General features: G+C 43.8%; 1 protein-coding gene across 1 annotated transcript in view; it reads left to right on the forward strand.

Moving 5' to 3' along the window:
* Nucleotides 1-20145, forward strand: part of ABCE1 (ATP binding cassette subfamily E member 1) — a 1045252-nt gene that overhangs the window by 326083 nt on the left and 699024 nt on the right. The window contains exon 15 of the mRNA XM_044062259.1: nucleotides 1948-2007. Coding sequence (XP_043918194.1) covers nucleotides 1948-2007 — 60 coding nt within the window. The remainder of the gene's footprint in view (nucleotides 1-1947; nucleotides 2008-20145) is intronic.

Raw genomic sequence — 20145 nt, forward strand, 5'->3', positions numbered from 1 at the left:
ACGCATTTACTTGAACAGAACCAAAGATTTCAGAAAGACAGAGCAACTACTAGTGGCATATGCTGCAGGATCGCAAGGAAAGGCTATCTCAAAGCAGACCATTTCAAGTGGATAGGCTACTGCATTCGTTTCTGCTATTCACAACATGTCAAGCCAGTGCCTAAGGGCATTAGGCCACATTCAACCAGAGCAGCAGCCTTCCTCAGGGGAGTACCAACCAAAGACATTTTAGAGGCTGCTACCTGGAGTTCAGTGCACACATTTTACAAGCACGATCATTTACCACTGTACTCTAAATCCAGGGCAGGCTTTGCCACTGCAGTTCTGCAGGGCCTTATAGCCGCTTCTAATGCTATTTAGCTCCAGCCTCCCAACCATAGCTTTGGGATTCATCCCAAGTGTAATGACTGCAACAGTGAAACACGAAGAACATAGTACAGTTGTGTACACTTACCATAAATGTAGATGTTAGAGTGTATTCACTGTTGCAGTCCAGGTTACCCACCCACCATCCCCCATATCTTTGCTGGAACGTATCTGCACTTCTCTAATCTATACAACCTATGTGGTGTATTTGCTTGTAGATGAAGATATAATATATTTTGGTGCATGCATGTTTTATTGGCAATTTTTAGCCTACCCTTTTGGGGGGCACCTGACATCTGAGGCAAGAAAAAGTGAAGAAAATGGCGTCGGCTGCATCTTTTATACCCCTGGCTCACTGGCTTCAGGGAAGAGGCGACAGCAACCGACACCGGACCTAGACTTTGGAATTCAGGCCGACTGAGGGTAGCCTGCCAGCAGGATAACCCAAGTGTAATGACTGCAACAGTGAATACACTAACATCTACATTTATGGTAAGTGTACACAACTGTACTTTATGTATACCAGGAGCTCAGTCAACATGTACTTTGGCTACTTCTAAAACTGTCTTCAAAAATTCTACAGTTTGACATTTTGCTGCAGCAACTTGATCCACAATGAATGCCTTTTCTTAAGCTTTGTAAACTAGATTTGATTTCAAAGTCAGGGCTTCCTTTGTATCCTCCACCCTCAAGGGTCTGTTGTCACAACGCTGCCAAGTTTTCCCACAGCTGTATTCTGATCCATCAGTCAGATTGGATGGGCAGTGAAGTGGATATAGTATTTGCATACATAAAGATGGATATTTTCATTCCTGTTCGTCAAATACAAAATCACTCCTGCCATCCCCTTTTCCATTGTTTTGTTTGAGGATTCCAAATGAGTCTGCTCTTTACATCCTATTCTAAGCCGCAAACTCAGTCTGAGGGAAACTAGCTTGTTTAGGACTGGTGCATTGTGGAAGAGAACATTTCAGGAGCACAAAGCTGGAATACTAACTTTGCCAGCTCAGATCTGACAAAAGACCCATCAGTAGAACCAAGTGGACAGGAATGAAGGATCCAGCTTCATGGTAAGTATGTAACTCATCTGTGTACTCTAATCCTTAAATGTATTTAACACAAGTGATGCCAATTACTGAAAATGTAATTACTTTATGAATTCATTGTGTAATTGTGTGCATCCTGGAAAAATAGATTGAGTTCAATACAAAATGCTTTTTCACAACTTGCATATGTTAGAAGGCTGGAGAAAAATCTGAAAACAATAGTATGAATTCAATTCAGAATTGTTAGTGGAGATGTTGTGTAGCTGTAACAGTAGTCTTCAAGATGCATTCAAAATTATTTCAGTGAAATAAAACTATTGTAATGTGTAGATTTGTGGTGGACCCATTTGAGTATTGACTAAAAAACCTCAAAACAACTTGTTTTGATTTGGTAGTGGTTTGATGAGGAAGTGGATTGATTGCTTGATTTGTTACATTCTCCAAATTGCTTTATTTACATGAAGTTTTAATTTGTTTTCCTGTTTTTAATTATTTTGAAATGTGAAAATATGTTTATTATTGAATTTTTTTTCAGGCACAGGAAAAACAACTTTTATCAGAATGCTGGCTGGAAGGCTTAAACCTGATGAAGGAGGTAACACAACTTGGTTGTGTTTCAGTAGTGATATTGCTTATCTTGATCATATGTAGAGTAAATATATTTGGATAAGTTGAACTGATATGACCGCCTTTGTTTAGTTTGTATTGATATTTACTTTTTTCCCTGTTTAATGAAGTGCTGTGAATTAATACTGAAAGCCAGTCTTAACTAGGTCTGTCCAGTTCTTCACTAGTCATTATTCAGCAGCTGTTTCACTGTAGTGCCCGCACTCTGTGACAGCTGCATGTGTGTGCTGAGGAAAATGGTGCAGTGCATCACCTTCATATGTACACTTGCTACGTTTGCATGCTGTATGTCATTTTTGCTAGTTGCAGAGATTGCTGTGTTTGTTACTGATAGAAGTTGCTGCATTTACCTGCCTTTTTTTTTTTTTTCTAATGGGTTCTTGTTGGCATTTAATGAGTCCTGTACTACCTAACAGAAGAAAGCTACTGAAAAGAGTGGCAGGATGGATCCCTCTCACATTCTGAGGGGGAAAGTCTGAGTTTCATTGTGGAGGACACATGGTAGGATTGGTGTATCCTAGTCCTAAAGCCGCCTTCGATAATGGCTTTTTTGGTCCTTGTAGGGCTGAGGCTTATCCTCCATTAGTCGTATCTTGAGCTCATTCCATTCCCTTGCTGTGGTGAACCCAGACCCATTGCAACTTCCTAGCTAAAATCTTGTTGATTATACTCTCCATGCCAAAGTTGATCAGCTACAGTACACAGTTATCTGGCCTAATCTGTAGTAGGAATCTGTAGAGTCATTGGTTGGAGGTAATGCAAGGGTGCAGATTCATGTGGGATCCTCCCTTCCAAGACCCAGTAGTTTTTTGGGGGAGATTTTTTTGCTTCCTGCAGGACCTTTTTCATTGGCTACTGTTTGCCCATTTGGCGCACTACTTCTGGTAGAATGGGAGAGGAGTATTCCCAAGCTATAGGCGACCGCTCTGAAGCCCATTTGTTCCTGCCTTTGAACTTTCTTCAGCCCTCCATTTCCAGGTGAAAGTCTAGCTGTAGGAGCAGTTCAGCTTGTTGGTCTGGGGGTTAGTCTACACACTCTTTTTGTGGGAGCACTCCCTTCCCTCTCAGCAGCTCCTCTGAGACTACCCTTGTTAACTGCTGATGAGAAGTGTGCCTCTATATGATAGTTTCTCCTCAGCTGCATAGTGTGAATGCACTATGGTAGTGGGAACTCAGGTGGCCTGGAAATCCACTGGGTGAAAATCCAGTGGTTCTACTGGGTGTCACCAGTGTCTTGTGCTCATAACCTCCTCTCTCTACCAAGAGTGTTCAAGACAGCAGTTGCTCACTCCCATCCTCCTTGGGCAGCTGTTACACAGGTATCTGAGCCACTAGTCATACTCTGGTCACCTGGACCATAGTTGGAGTGGTGCCCCACTACACTACAGAGCTAAAGACTAGTAGCTTTGATAGGTCTCAGGTGAGAAACAGCCATGTTGTGAGCATGCGTCATTGTCTGCAGACTAGTTGTGAGATATGAGAAACTTGTTTGATTCTTTGATGGGAACTTAAGTCGCAGCTGTAACATTTCACCCCTGGGGACTTTAGTGTGTGATACTAAGTCCTGGCTTAGTGGTCTCTACTTCATGTCTTGCCTCTGCTTTCTGCACAGTACTACACATTTCCTGGTTCGGTCATCTCCTACCATGCACACTTATGCCTGTGCACAGCACCTTTTTCAGAGTTTTTGGAAGTTGTGGGGCTCCCTTCCCCTTGGGACAGTCCCTGGAAAGCTGAGGTTTCTGTGCCCCTTGTGTTTGAGATGGGGAAGGACAGGGAGTCCTCCCACTTGTGCTCCACCCCCCTTACATGACCTCATTTTCATATTTCTTACGACTTCGATGTTCTAATTTTAGAGTAAAACAAAAAAGCAGATGCAACCCTTCAGGAACACTTTAATGTACAAAGACTTACCGCTTTCGTCAGTGGTAACTCAAAACTTCATCAGAATAACATAATTTCAAAGTCACACACTTTTTATACATTAAACTCCACCATATGTCAATAGTTAAAAACTACCTTTCCCAGTATTAAAGAAATGTTGCATCCCCTTCTTTATAAAACACAATGAACGCACAATATGTATTTCTAGGTTAGAAATACTTTGCATCTTGTATAAAAATCTCAATAAACCCATTCACAATAATACTGCACAGTGTTTAAAAAAAAAAAAGTTCTGATTTCAGTTTCAGTACACTTCTAATGGATATGGTTTCATTGAGGCCTGGGGGGATACCTGCATTGTACTTTATTTGCCATCTTAACTCGTTATATTCCAAGTACATGTCTGCAGGTCCCCCTCTTGGTCCCATATCCACTTTAACCGCTGTGAATTTAAAACTGTGTGGTGGAAATTTCTGAATGTGCCTCGGTAGTGCATTCTTGTCATCCCCTCTTGATATGTAGTACTGATGTTGGTATAGTCTTTTCCTGAACATATACCCTTTGTTTTTCCTTTATAGAAAGTCAAACATTCCTGACAGACAGCTAAATAAACTATAGCAGAGCTGTAACAGTAGAACTTGCGTTGTATTTTTACTAATTCCCCGGTTCCAATTCTGACTTCTGTTTGTTTTAAAATGTACCTACACTGTGGACAATGCCCACACTTAAGCATCCCACCATCTGTTGCCCCTCTGTCACTTTTTTCAAGTAAAGACTTAAAACATATGTCCTTTTTATAAACAATGGGTGGGTTCATTCCCTGTTTTCTGAAATAGGTCAGTCTACTCTGAAAATGTTCCAGTTGTGTCTAATAATGGCACTTGCATCATAAAAGCTGAGATGAATAGAGTATGATTAAGGCCCTTTGAAACCTGTTGGTATTAGAAGTCTCAATTGCACTTCCTATTCCGTCCCCTAGGTATGTTGTCAATACATCCTAAAAGTGGTGCAAAAATACCTTCTTTCCTATTGTTTGATCCAGTAAGGTGTTGGGTTATCCCCCTCTTTTCCAGCATAGTCCTTAATACATCACATTCCTTGGAAAAGGTGACCTCACTGCTGAACATGCGTGCTAACCTAACATATTGTCCCTTGACTACGGACTTTTTTTGGTGGAGAGTGTGTTCACTAGTAAAATGAAGTAAGGAATTTGAGTACGTTGGTTTCCTATAAATAGAACTTTCAAATTTCTTCTGGTCCCTGTTTTTAGAAATGGACACATCCAGGCAATGTACATATTCACTATTGGTTTCCATCGTAAATTTTAGGAAACTGGTACTGTCATTAATATATTGGAAAAAATGGTCGTGTATCTACTGAATCTTTCCAAAAGATGATAATGTCCAAAAAATGACCATACATCAACAGTTTGTAAACTCAGAATTAAACACTTTTTCCTTCTCCCATTGGGCCAGAACTATGTTGGCAAAAGCTGGGGTGCATGCTGCCTCCATAACCACTCCATTTCTCTGCTTAAACAATTGATTTTCACAAACAAAGAAGTTATCAAGGAGAGCTTCTGTCAGGGTCCTAATGGTAAGTATATTGGAATGGTTGAAATTTGAGTTCCCACAAAGAAAATCGTAAAACATTTCAACTCCCTCCTCATGACGAATGATTGAAAACAAGTCTGTCACATCTATTGTGACAAAAATCAAGTCCTCAGAATAAATCCGAGATGTCACTGTGGACAAATAGTCCCATGAGTCTCTCTAAATATTCTCATGTCTGTCCAGGGCACCTTTCACTTGAGTATCCACATATTTAGCCAGTGGAAATGTTTTGGATGCCTTTGCTTCCACTATTGGTCTCAATGGGAGTCATTAATACATTTATGTATCTTCGGAATTCCAAATATAGTGGGGGGTTTTGGATAAGGCACCTTTAAATATTCATATTCCTGTTTGGAAATCTGTTCGTTGAGTAACATGTCTTCTAACATATAATCAATCCTTTGATATGCTATGTTCTTTTCATTTAGGGAAATCTCCTCATATGTTTCAGAATATAGAATATTAAACATTCTGTAGATATAATCATTGACATCCATAACAACTAATCCACCCCCCTTGTCTGGCTTCATGATTCTCAAAGTTCTCATACCCAGAATTTATTTCAGTAGTTTGTGTATAATCTAGGATGTCCTTTTATTCCTATTTTGCAGTATTCTTGGTGTGGGATTTCCTGCCTTCAGGCGACCCGTACGTCTGCTCCTATACAAAAGCTTCAGCTTGGCTGTCACAACTGCGTGGGATGTTGCATGTAGGACCATAAACCGGGACCCTATGTGTGACATCTGCATGCACAGTCCTCAGAACTTTTCAGCCGCAGACGACTTTGCATCGTACGATCACTCTGCAGATGTCGGATCGACCATTGATAAGTAAACCGTTGGGTTTTTTTGCATTTCTAATATTTTACCGATCTTTTGCATTGCTTAGGCTTGGTTGTTGTAGCTTTCAGCTGATGTCAGGTAAAAAGGGAAAGTGCCAATGCGGGCACCAAATTCCCCATAAGGGGCGCCCATGACAATTGCGTTTTCTGCTTAAGCCAAGAACGTGACCATAATGCCTGCACTATTTGTAAATCTTTTTTGCCTAAGACCTTGTGTAGCTGTCCGGCAGCTTTAAACTTTTACTTAGAAAACCAGTGCCTCAAACGGCTGGCTCTCAGGATGGATCCTGCTTCGGTGGCCGCCCAAGAACCTCAGCATAAGAAGGCCAAGATGCCAAGGCCTTCATCGCCTGCCACTTCGCACCCGGATGCCCCGCCAACTACCGATGTAGGAGTTGAGCATTCGGATCAGTCTGCTCCATCGACCTCCCTCGCGGAGGCTGCTGCACAGTTGACGTCTGACACGTCCATGGAGCTTTCTCAGACACAGAAGCCTGCACTTGCAAATGCCATCCCAGACTCTGTGGGTGATAAATTACTAACCCCATTCAGACACCAATATTCAGAGGACATGCTATCAGTCCTGAGGGAGGCCAGGAAACCCACTACTAGAAAATCATACCTTGCTAAGTGGGAAAGATTTACTCAGTGGTGTCTTTGACAGGAAAGGGACCCTGGTACGAGGCTGACACCCCCCCCCTAGTCCTTGCATGTATGTGTCAACTTATAAAGGGTAGACTCTCCTATTCATCAGTGAAAGTGCACCTGTCCGCATTATCAGCCTGCTTACCTTTAGATCCTCCCTTGTTAGCCAGGCTACATGTGAAACTCTTCCTTAAAGGGTCTTACACATCAGACCGCCTGAGAAACCTATCCCTTCTCCATGGGACCTGAACTTCATCCTGGAAAAACTTACCCAGCCCCACTTTCAAACTGGCTAATACAGCCTCTCTACAGTGTTGTACTTGGAAAACAGTACTGTTAGTGGCTATTACCTCTGCCAGAAGGGTTTCCGAGCTACAAGCTTTAATGGCATGCTCACCTTACATCATTTTTCATAGGGACAGGGTCACTGTGAGAACGAACCCTTCCTTCATGCCCAAGGTAGCCATTGACTTATCTCTAAATCAATCCATTCACCTACCCAATTTTTTCCTCTCTCCCACTAACCAAGGAGAGAGGATACTCCCCTCCCTAGATGTCCACAGGCAACTGAGATTTTACCTGGACCAGACTAAAGACATTGGGAAATACAAACAACTCTTTGTATCTTTCCACCCCAGGGCATTGGGCAAGGCAATCACCAAACAGACCAGTGCATCCTGGATCAGAAAGACTATCTGATGATGTTCATCGTGCATACAGCTGCAGTAATCACAGATGGGTTTTCTGCCGTCAGGCGGTCCCTCGGTCGGCCGAATTCCAAAGTCTTGGTCCGGCGTCGGTTGTCGTAGCTTTCTCTTCTGACGTCAATGAGGCCAGAGTATATAAGACACAGCCGACGCCATGTTCTTCAGTCTTTTTTGCCGCGCGGTGCCCGAAGCAGAAGCAGTTCGCAAGTGCCGGTCGGCCAGCTCCTGAATTACGAAAATTTTGGAAACCGAAGTCTTCATTAAAGCTAAGTACCCCGTTGGGGAACCTTTTCTTGCCTCAGACCGATGTCAGAAAAAGTTAATTGTATTTCTTGTGGGAAGCAAATACCGCATAAGGATTTCCATTCCCTTTGCATACCTTGTTTAGGCCCAGACCACGACGTCTCGGGCTGTCGCTTTTGCGCTACCTTCAATAAACGCACTATTAAGCGTCGGGCGGAGTTCGCCCAACACTATTTTGGTAAAGCTTTTGATTATAAAATGTCGTCTGACACTCCGACTACCGTTTTATCCAAAAAACGCAAGGAAAAGGACCGACTCGCGAGGCCCGCGGTCCCCGCCAACACCACGCCAAAACAGGCTACATGTGGTCCGGTTCTCAGCGAGACGCCTTTGCAGTCCCTGACTACCGACGACACTCCTTTGGCAGTGTCCTCTGTACCAGAGACCGCTGGGACCTCGGCCCTTTCCCAGACTAGAACCACCGAAGCCTTTGCTAATGTTGAGCCTACTAATGTGGACAGGTCCACTTCCACCCATGGTGTCTTCAGACCCTCATCTTCTTTTTCCATTAAGGCCTTTACTAAATCCAAAGCAGCCAGGCACCCCAAAAGGCCTGTTGCACAGGGCCCATCTCCAGGTCCCATGCCTAAAAAACAGATGCTTAAAATGGCTGAGGATTTAATTACTCTTATCAGAGGTTCTCAACCCCCTCCAGACAAGAGACCCAGAGTGGAGGAAGATTCTCCCTCTTCTGATCAGGGATCCATTTTATCAGAACATTCTGATGCAGAGGAACACACTTACTCCCCTTTTGAGGATTCGTATGCAGAACAGTCCATCCCTTCTGTATCTCCTCCTGAGGATTTTTCCTTTGGGGAAACCTTGCACACCTTGAGGGAACACTCCCATTGGGAAGGCCAAGACTTTTCAGATTCTAAGAAAAGGCTTAGGGAATTTCTTTTGTTACCTCAACACAGACCTCTGGTGATGTCCCCTGTTTTGGACATACTTGATGATGTTTATTCGGAGGCTTGCCTTAACCCGGATTCTCTGCCTCCTGCACCAGTCAAACCTGATAGGTATTAGAGTACCCAACTCTCACCAATTTCTCTTCAAAAGTCATAATGCTGACCCTGAAACCATTTCACAAGGCCCCAAGGGATTGAAGGCCTCCACTGCCAAGAATCCACTTCCAGCAGAAAGGGAGTCAAGGTCTTTAGAAAGGTGGGGTAAAAAGGTATATACCTCGGCCACCCTAGCCATGAGGGCCTTAAATTGTCAGTTTCATATGCTTAAATATCAACAGTTCCTGTTATCACAATTAAGGAATAAAATGTCTCAACCTGAACAACCAGATTTAAAGGAGTTACAGGATATGATGCATAGTGCAGAACAAGTGGGTAAACACACTTTACAATGTGGTTATGATGCACTAGAGGCTTCAAGTAGAGCGGCTGCTACAGGATCAGTCATTCGCAGGCATGCCTGGCTTAGAGAACAAAACTTGCCTGATCATGTCAAAGCTAAACTTCTAGATGCTCCCTTACAAAGGGATGTGCTATTTGGTACTAATGCTGAGGAGATACTACGGAAAATGGAAGAAAAAGCCAAATCTATGCAAACAGTCAAAGCCTTTTTACAGGTCCACCCACCACGTTTTAGCAGAAATTGGCCTTCAAAAAACTGGTCCTTTCCAGCCACTGACAAGCCCCAAAGAGGTAGATACAGACGCACAAGGGGCAGAGGGCAATCACAAGGATCATATAGAGGACAACAATGGCAAACTCCAGCACCAAGAGGTGGAGAGGACAGTGCACAACAATACAGGAAGCAAACCCAATGACTCCCTCATTTTCATGCCAAGCACGTCTCAGCTGGCAGCACCTTTGGGAGGAAAGCTAGCATTATTTGCAGCCAATTGGCAAATTGTCACAACAGACAAATGGATCCTGGACATTATAAACAGAGGCTACAAATTTCATTTTCACACTCTTCCAAAAATGAGAGGCATGCCAAACCTGCCACAGAATCAAAGGGCAGAGGCACAACTACAAATTTCAAAGCTCATAAGCATGAGAGCTCTTCAAGAGGTACCTGCTCTCGAACAAGGTCAAGGTTTTTATTCAAGACTTTTTCTGGTGCCAAGGAAAGGAACCTACTGGAGACCCATTTTGGACTTATCCATCCTAAACACATTTCTACTCGTACCAAAATTCAAGATGCTCACATTACAGCAACTTCTTCCCATGCTGGGCAAGGAGTTTTGTCTGGTAACATTGGACCTCAAGGAGGCATACCTGCATGTCCCAGTCAGACAAAGCTGCAGAAGATACCTCAGATTTCTTGCAGGTTCAATCCACTATCATTCTCTGCATTGCCCTTTGGCTTATCTACTGCGCCCAGAGTATTCACAAAGTGCCTGGCATCAGTGATTGCCAACTGCAGACTTCAAGGGATACAAATTTACCCTTATTTGGACGACTGCCTGATCCAAGCGGACAGCAAACACATACTTCTGGAACATCTGGCATATGTGACACGGTTATTGCATTCTCTGGGATACACAATCAACAAAGAGAAATCAAGGCTAACACCATCTCAGAAAATAACTTTCCTGGGTGCCAACTTGGACACAAACACCCAGATGGCCTATCTTGCGCCAGAAAAACAGGGGCAACTATCTCATTACTTCAAAATACTAGCAAAAAGTACCAGGCTTACTGCAAGGAAAATCCTGCAGGCTCTGGGATTCATGGCATCTTGCATTCTTTTAATCCCATGTGCAAAGCTGCATATGAGGAAACTTCAATGGTACCTAAAAAACCTATGGTCTCAACACAGTCAGTTTGGAAACAATAATACCAATAATCCCATGTTTGCAAAAGGAATTTCTGTGGTGGGCCCAAGCATGTCAAGCAAACACAGGCCTCCCATTCTGCAAGCCTCAAGCAAAGCAAGTTATCACAACAGACGCCTCAGATTACGCCTGGGGGGCACACATGACGGACAGGTGCATCCAGGGCATATGGTCCCAAAAAGAAAAGCACCTTCACATCAGTCAAAAAGAAATGCTAGCAGTAATAAATGCAATTACAGCTTTCAAGGACTTCCTGCATCCAGGGCAATTACTGATAAGAACAGACAATACCACAGTAATGTGGTACATAAACAAACAAGGAGGAACACATTCATACCCCTTGTGCAGACTAGCCATGACTCTTTGGAACTTGGCTCTGGAATGGCAAATCGAACTTCAAGCCCAGTACCTGCCAGAATTGGAAAACACGCTGGCAGACAATTTAAGCAGAAATATGACAGACCCACACGAATGGAAGTTGCATCCTCAGGTGTTTACAGAAATAACCCAAGTGTGGGGGAGGCCAGACATAGATCTTTTTGCCTCCCACAGGAATCATCAATTGGAAACGTTTTGTTCAAGGACCTTTCATCCAAAGGCCTGGAGAGTGGACACACTTTCATTCAGTTGGACAGCATGGACAGTTTACGCATTCCCACCTCTGCCTCTTCTGCCCAAGGTACTTTTGAAAGCAAGAGCAGACAGACCGCAGATGATACTGATTGCTCCAGATTGGCCACGGCAACACTGCTATCCACTGTTGAGGAGCCTAACACATACTCCTCCCTGGTCCCTGCCTCTAATGCCTCTTCTGCTGACTCAGCACAGCTACAAAACTCTCCACAGTCAGCTGAAAACACTCAATCTCGCTGCATGGAAAATTCCTTAACACCACAACAGACCCTACTCTCCAAGGAGGTGCAGGATGTCATTTTGGAGGCCAGAAGGCCATCTACTAGAAAAGCTTACTCCGCAAAATGGAAGCGGTTTTGTTCTTGGAATGAGAAAAAAGGCCAGGACCCTAGAAAACTGAACTTGCCTCAGGTATTACAGTATCTAGCTGAGATGTTGAACGGTGGACTTTCATTTTCTTCCATAAAAATCCATGCCTCAGCCATTTCTGCAGAATACAACACGGATCCTCCTTTATTTTCTCACCCACTCTTACGACAGTTCCTCAGAGGGGCTAAGAATATTAGACCACCAAGGAAACAACCAATACCAGCCTGGGATCTTAATTACATACTCGAAAAATTAACATTGCCCCCTTTTGAACCAGCTGCCTCAACAGATTTGCAATATTTGTCCTGGAAAACTGCCTTCCTTCTGGCTATCACTACAGCTCGTAGAGTTTCGGAACTACAGGCCCTCATGGCAGTGCAGCCTTTTCTCATTTTCCATCAGGACAGGGTTTCCCTTCGTACCAACCCATCATTTATGCCTAAAGTGGTATCCAGGGTAGCTTTAAATCAAGCCATACACCTTCCTACCTTTTACCCCAATCCTCAAAACAAAGGGGAAAGGCTGCTACATTCTTTAGACATCCATAGGCAGCTACGTTACTACTTGGACAGAACAAAGTCCTTCAGGAAATCAGAACAACTTTGTGTCCTATGCTGTAGGGGCTCAAGGGAAGCCAGTTTCCAAGCAGACTATTTCAAAGTGGATAGGCCACTGCATACGTTTCTGTTGTTCCTATCATGGGAAATCTGTTCCTACAGGTATCAGATCACACTCCACCAGGGCCACAGCTACCTCTACAGCCTTCCTCAGAGGAGTTCCTACCAAAGATATTCTGGAGGCAGCCACTTGGAGTTCTGTACATACCTTCACAAAACACTACCACCTGCCTTTATATTCCAGAACCAGAGCAGGCTTTGCCACTGCTGTTTTACAGGGCATTCTGGCTCAATCCAGTTCCTCCTAGTACCTACCACCCTGTGCGTAGCTTTGGGACTCTACCCATCTGTGATTACTGCAGCTGTATGCACGATGAACATAGTACAGTTTTGTACCTACCATAAATGTAGATGTTCGAGTGCTAATACAGCTGCAGTACAGGTTTCCCTCCACCCTTCCCCACTTGGTAAAGGCATGGGGCCTAACAACCTCTTCATACAACCTGACTAGGTTATCCTTCTATGGTTTATTTGCTTGCAACCACTGTTTTTGGATTATATTTCATTGCATGTATACACATATAAGCATAATTTATGTATTGCCTTCCTTCTGGGGGCACCTGACATCTGGGGCAAGAAAGACTGAAGAACATGGCGTCGGCTGTATCTTATATACTCTGGCCTCATTGACGTCAGAAGAGAAAGCGACGACAACCGACGCCGGACCAAGACTTTGGAATTCGGCCGACCGAGGGACCGCCTGACGGCAGAAAACCCATCTGTGTTTACTGCAGCTGTATTAGCACTCGAACATCTACATTTATGGTAGGTACAAAACTGTACTTTCTTCGTGTTTCATTGTTGCAGTCATTACATTTGGGTAATCTGCTGGCAGGTTGCCCTCAGTCAGCCTGATTAACAAAGTCGTGGGTCCTCCGTCTGTTGCTGTCCCTTCTTCCATGACGTCAGGTCTTTAGGGGTATAAAACATGCAGCCGATGCCATTACATCAGTCTTTCTTGCAGCGCGGTGCCTGAAGCAGAAGCAGTTCGCAAGTGCAGCACCTGAAATTTTCATTTTCGAGTTTCAGAACCGAAGTCTTCAACTAAAAGCTAAGTACCCCATTGGGGAAAAGTTTTCTTGCTCCTTACCGATGTCAGTAAAAGTTAATAATTGCATTACTTGTGGGAAACAAATACCTCATAAGGATTTTCATTTGTACTGTATTCCTTGCCTAGGCCCTGATCATAAAGTACCTTGTCTGTTTTGTGCTAGATTTAATCAACGCACTATTAAACGTCGGTATATTTTTGCTTCTAAATATTTTGGCTCACGATTTAACTATCCAGAAATGATGTCTGTTAGCAATCCGACTACCGGAATACCTAAAAAAACGCAAAGAAAAAGACAGAGACAGGCCGTCGAGATCCAAAACTGACTATGATGCTTCTCCTAAGCCAGTCGCTAGTTTGCCAGTACTCAGTGCAGCCCCTGATGCCCTCTACTTTTGATTCGCAGGCCTCTACTGAGATCCATTCGGAATCCGGTATGCCATGAGATGCTTTAAGTGTTGAACCCACAGATGTCTCTACCTTAGATGGGTCCGGAGTCGCTGTGCAGGCACCGGCTTCTGAGGTTGTTTTCAGGTCTAAACATTTGTATATTAAACAGACGCCATCTTCAAAACCAAGGCCAAAATCTACTTCTATGTCTAAAAAATCGACGCTTGGGCCATGTGTGCAGGCCCCTATGCCTAAAAAGCAAATGATCAAAATGGCTGAAGATTTAATTACCTTGATTAGGGGTAGCCAACCCCCTCCTGCAAAGAGGCCTAGGCAAGACATTGATTATGAATCTTCTAATCAGGATTCTATTTCTTTTGATTCTTCTACTGAACAGGATTTCTGAATCTAAAAAGAGACTTGGGGATTTTCTTCTTCAGCATAGACCTTTGGCTATACCTCCTGTTCTACACATTGTTGTTTTTTCAGAATCTAGTATGACTCCTGATTCTCTGCCTCCGGCTCCTAGTAAGTCAGACCGATACTACAGGGTTCCTGACTCCCACAAATTCCTTTTCAAAAATCCTACTGCTGATCCTGAAACTATTTCTCAGGGTCCAAAGGGCATTAAGGCCTCTACTACTAAAAATCCTACCCCTTCTGATAGTGATTCCAGGGCGCTGGATAGATGGGGTAAGAAGGTTTACACGTCTGCAACCTTGGCAATCGGGGCTTTAAACTGTCCATTTCATATGCTTAAATATCAACAGCATATCATGGGACTACTTAAACAGAAAATCATGTAAATCTCTGACTGTGTGGAAAATAAAGATTTGCAGGATTTATTACATTCAGCTGAACAAGTTGAAAAACATACTTTGCAGTGTGGTTTTGATTCCTTGGAGGCCTCTTGCAGGGCTGCTGTAACTGGATCTGTGCAAAGAAGGCATGATTGGCTCAGGGTAAACTCTGCCTGACCATGTTAAAGCAAAATTGTTGGATGCTCCTTTACAACAGGACCGTCTCTTTGGTAATGAGGCTGAATAAGTGTTAAAAGAGATGGAAGTTAAAGCTAAATCTATGCAAACTGTGAAAGATTTTTTTACAAGTGCAACCTCCAAGATGTAGTAGGCACTGGCCTACTAAGAACTGGTCCTTTCCAGTCCCTTGGAGAGCCACTCAAGTCAAATCCAGACATTCCAAAGGCTCCAGGTTTCAGTCACAAGGAACTTTTAGAACAAAACAATGGGGTGCCTCCACCTCCAAATCTGGAAACAACAGGGAACCTCCCTATGGTAAATAGTTTCAATGACTTCCCTCTACAATCACCAAGAACAAATGGGTTTTAAATATAGTATCCCAGGGATACAGATTTCATTTCCACTCATTGCCAGTCCCAAACGGATGGCCAGATCTGCCCCCAAATCAGTGGGCAGAGGCCCAGAAACAGGTTCTTTCCCTCATGAACAATGGGGGCTGTTCAACCAGTACCAGAAGAGGAAAAGAGAGAAGGTTTCTATTCAAGACTTTTCCTGCTACCCAGAAAAGACAAATCATGGCGTCCAATTCTGGACTTCTCCACTCTAAACACATTTCTGGACATTCCAAAATTCAAGATGCTGACTCTTAACAGTTACCACCTATGCTAGGAAAAGATGCCTGGTTGGTAACTCTAGACTTAAGAAGCTTACCTGCATATCTCAGTCAGGGAATCTTGCAGAAGATACCACTACTTCAAAGCAGGCTACTTGCATTACCAGTTCTCTGCACTGCCCTTTGGTTTATCTACTGCGCCCAGGGTCTTCACAAAGTGCCTGGCTCCAGTAATTGCATTTTGCAGGCAAAGAAATATTCAAATATATCCATACCTGGACGATTGTCTAACTCGGGCAGAAAACAAGGACATTCTTCTAAAGCATCTGGTGTTTGTAAAAAGGGTTCTAACTTTTCCAGGGTACACCATAAACGAAAAAAGATCACAACTGGTACCCTCTCAAAAAATTACATTCCTGGGTGCAAGCTTGAATACAACTGCCCAGATGACTTGCCTTACGCTAGAAAAGCAAATTCAATTGGTAACTTCCTTCAAACAGGTGGCCACAAAATCCCTGCTATATCTGCAAGACAAATTCTGCAAGCCTTTGGGTTCATGGCCTCCTGCATTCTTCTAATTCCATATGCAAGACTGCATATGAGGAAACTTCAGTGGTACTTAAAAAGTGTATGGAGTCAACATTGTCACAGCCTGGAAACAGAGTCCTATCATGCCTTGCCTGCAACTAGAATTCTAGAGGCCTGCCAGCAAAACAAGGGACTACCATTCACTCCACCCCCTGCCACCCAAACCCTAACTACAGACGCATCAGACAATGCTTGGGGGGCTCATCTGGCATGAAAGTGTATTCAGGGCAAATGGAGCCCAAATCAAATGCACCTACATAGTCAGAAAGAGATGCTTGCTGTACAGAATGCACTGACAGCCTTCAAGGACTACCTTCATCCAGGACAACTAATGATAAAGACGGACAACACCACAGTTATGTGGTACTTAAACAAGCAGGGGGTTACACATTCCTACCCCCTTTGCAGACTATCCATGGCATTGTGGAACACTGTCTTGACCTAGCAAATACTACAAGCTCAAGTCCTGCCAGGAAAGCCAAATACTCTGGCAGACGAACTAAGCAGAATTCTTATGGACCCACACAAATGGAAACTAGAACCCCAAGTTTTCAGCATGTTGACATGCAAATGGGGGGAGTCAAGATATAGATCTTTTTGCCTCACTCCAGAACTATCAGTTGGACAAATTCTGCACAAGATTTCATCACAAAAAAGCTTGGAAAGTGGATGCTCTGTCTGTGCTTTTCCCTCTCTGCCCTCCAAAGCTCTACTAAAAGTCAGACAGGACAAACCAAAAATGATTCTAGTTGCTCCAGACTGACCTCGCCAACACTGGTACCCACTCCTACGCAATGTGTCACACTTTCCTCCGTGGCACCTGCCTCAGACACCTTACCCTACTGTCTCAGCAGAACTACCAAATTCTGAGCACTCTGCTCCAGACTTTGAATCTTGCAGCGTGGCTAATCAACTAATTTCACCCTTGTTATCCCTCAGCAAACCTGTGATGGATGTCATTTTGGAGGCTATAAGGCCTAGTACTAGAAAATCTTATGCTGACAAATGGAAAAGATTCTGTGCCTGGAACCAATCACAAGGAATAAGCACAGCACAATGCCCAATGTTCCTCAGATTCTGCAATATTTAACTGAGATGCTTCACAAGAGCCTATCTCTTTCGTCCATAAAAATTCATGCCTCAGCCATTTCAGCTCATTACAACACAGAGCCTCCCCTCTTCTCTCATCTTCTGCTAAAGCAGTATCTCAGAGGGGCCAAAAATTTAAGACCTCACAGTAGAGCGCCATCTCCTGCATGGGACCTCAATTTTGTTTAGGAAAAACTTACTCTCCCTCCTTTTGAGCCAGCTGCTACCACTGACCTAAAATTTCTCTCCTGGAAAACGGCTTTCCTTTTAGCAGTCACTTCAGCTAGAAGGATTTCAGAATTACAGGCTCTTATGGCAGTGGAGCCTTTCATTATTTTTCTACCGGACAGGGTGGCTCTCAGGACCAATCCATCTTTCATGCCTAAGGTGGTATCCAGTGTAATCAGACCATTCATCTGCCAACTTTCTTTCCCAATCCACAGAACAAGGGTGAGCGGATTCTGCATTCATTGGATGTACACAGACAACTTAGATTCTACTTAAACAGGACAAAATCTCTAAGAAAATCTGAACAACTATTGGTGGTATTTGCTGCAGGGGCAGAGGGAAAGGCTATTTCAAAGCAGACCATTTCCAAATGGATAAGCCATTGTATTCGTTTCTGCTATATGCACCATGGTAAACCTATCCCCAAGGGGATCAGATCTCATTCCACCAGGGCTGCATCTATTTCTGCAGCCTTTCTTAGAGGGGTTCCTACCAGAGACATTGTAGAAGCTGCTACCTGGAGCTCAGTTCATACATTCACCAAACATTAACATTTAACTCTCTTCTCTAAATCCAGAGCTGGCTTTGCCACTGCTGTCCTGCAGGGCCTTATACCTGCTCTTAATGCTGTATAAATCCATCCTCCCAACCATAGCTTTGGGATTCTACCCAAATGTAATGACTGCAACAGTAAAACTCTAAGAACATGGTACAGTTGTGTACACTTGCCATAAATGCAGATGTTTGAGTGTATTCACTGTTGCAGTCCTGGTTACCCACTCTCCAGCCCCCTGTTTTTCTCTTACTATACCGCAGTTGTCATATATATATATATATATATATATATATATATATATATATATATATATATATATACATACATACATACATACATCTGGGGCAAGAAAAACTGATGTAATGGCGTCAGCTGCATGTTTTATACCCCAGATGTCATGGAAGAAGGCACAGCAACTGACGCAGGACCTAAGACTTTGTTAATCAGGCCGACTGAGGGCAGGTACTTGCCAGCAGATTACCCAAATGTAATGACTGCAACAGTGAATACACTCTAACATCTACATTTATGGTAAATGTACACAACGGTACTTTTCTGCTAATCACACCACGGAAAAAAATACCTCCAGTTGAGGTTAAGGCACACTCCACAAGAGCAGTGGCCACTTCCAAGGCCTTCCATAAAGGCATGGACACAGCTCCCATTATGGAAGCAGCTACATGGTCCACTATAGACACTTTCATCAAACATTACAAATTGGACCGAATCGCTAAAGCACGCGCAGGATTTGCTAAAGCATTCCTACAAGGCTTTGTGGAATCATCTTCTGCATCCGCCGCCCTTTCATCAAACTAAGCTGTGGTACTCTCCCACACCAAGAATACTGCAACATACGAATAGAAGGACATAGAATAGTTGTGTAAAATCTTACCTTAACCATAGATGTCCTTTTCTATGTTGCAGTATTCTTTCCCACCTACCATTCCCCCTCAGACTCTTCCAGTATAAGTGCTCCCTGATGCCTCTCTCCATTACAGAAGAGACCCAGGGCATTATACGTGTCACCTTTGGCAGCTTATCCTGTTGGGCCATCTACTTTGCCTGCTTAGCTTCAAGTTCTGAGGATTGTGCGTGCAGACATCACACACAGGGTCCCTGGTTTATGGCCCTACGTGTGATGTTTCTCACAGCTGCGACAGCCAAGCTGAAGCTTTTGTATAGGAGCTGATGTATGGGTCACCTGAAGGCAGGAAATCTCACACCAAGAATACTGCAACATGGAATAGAAGGACATCTATGGTTATGGTAAGATTTTACACAACTATTCTTTATGATGTTCGTGTTTCACTGCTGCAGTCATTACACTAGGGTTATCCTGCTGTCAGGCGGTCCCGCAGTCTGTCAGAGTTCCAAAGTCTTGGTCCGGCGTCGGTTGCTGTCGCTTCTTCCCTGACGTCAGTGCGCCAGGGGTATATAAGATGCAGCCGATGCCATTTTCTTCAATCTTTTTTGCCGCGCGGTGCCCGAAGCAAAAGCAGTTCGCAAGTGCCGGTCGGCCGACTCCTGAGACTTCAAATTCGATTTCAGATCCGAAGTCTTCAATAAAGCTAAGTACCTCATTGGGGAAACTTTTTCTTGCCTCAGACAGATGTCAGTAAAAGTTAATAATTGTATTTCTTGTGGGAAGCAAATACCTCATAAGGATTTTCATTCTTACTGTATTCCATGCCTAGGCCCAGATCACAACGTCACTAGCTGCTGTTTTGTGCTAGATTTAACAAACGCACAATTAAATGTCTGTTTGATTTTGCTCGCCATTATTTTGGCCGAAGGTTTAATTATACCATGCCGTCGGAGCAACCGATGACCGGAATTCACAAAAAACGCAAAGATAAGGATAAGGACAGGCATCCGAGGCCCAAAACTGACTACGAAGCCTCTTCTAGGCCATTCGCCGGCTTGCCGGTTCTCGGAGAGACGCTTTCGCAACCCCTGACACCCGCTACCTCAGAGCTGCAGGCCACGACCAACTCCCACGTGGAGTTGCCTAGGCCTCTGGATACTCAAGATGTTGGGCCTACAAAGACTAACCCTTCAGATGGGTCCGGAGCTGCTGAGCAGGCATCAGCTTCTGAGGGTGTTTTCAGACCTTCACAACTTACCATTGCATCTACAGCCAAG

The sequence above is a fragment of the Protopterus annectens genome, chromosome 2.part1, assembly GCF_019279795.1.
Source record: "Protopterus annectens isolate FY-2018-M chromosome 2.part1, PAN1.0, whole genome shotgun sequence".
NCBI lineage: Eukaryota > Metazoa > Chordata > Ceratodontiformes > Protopteridae > Protopterus > Protopterus annectens.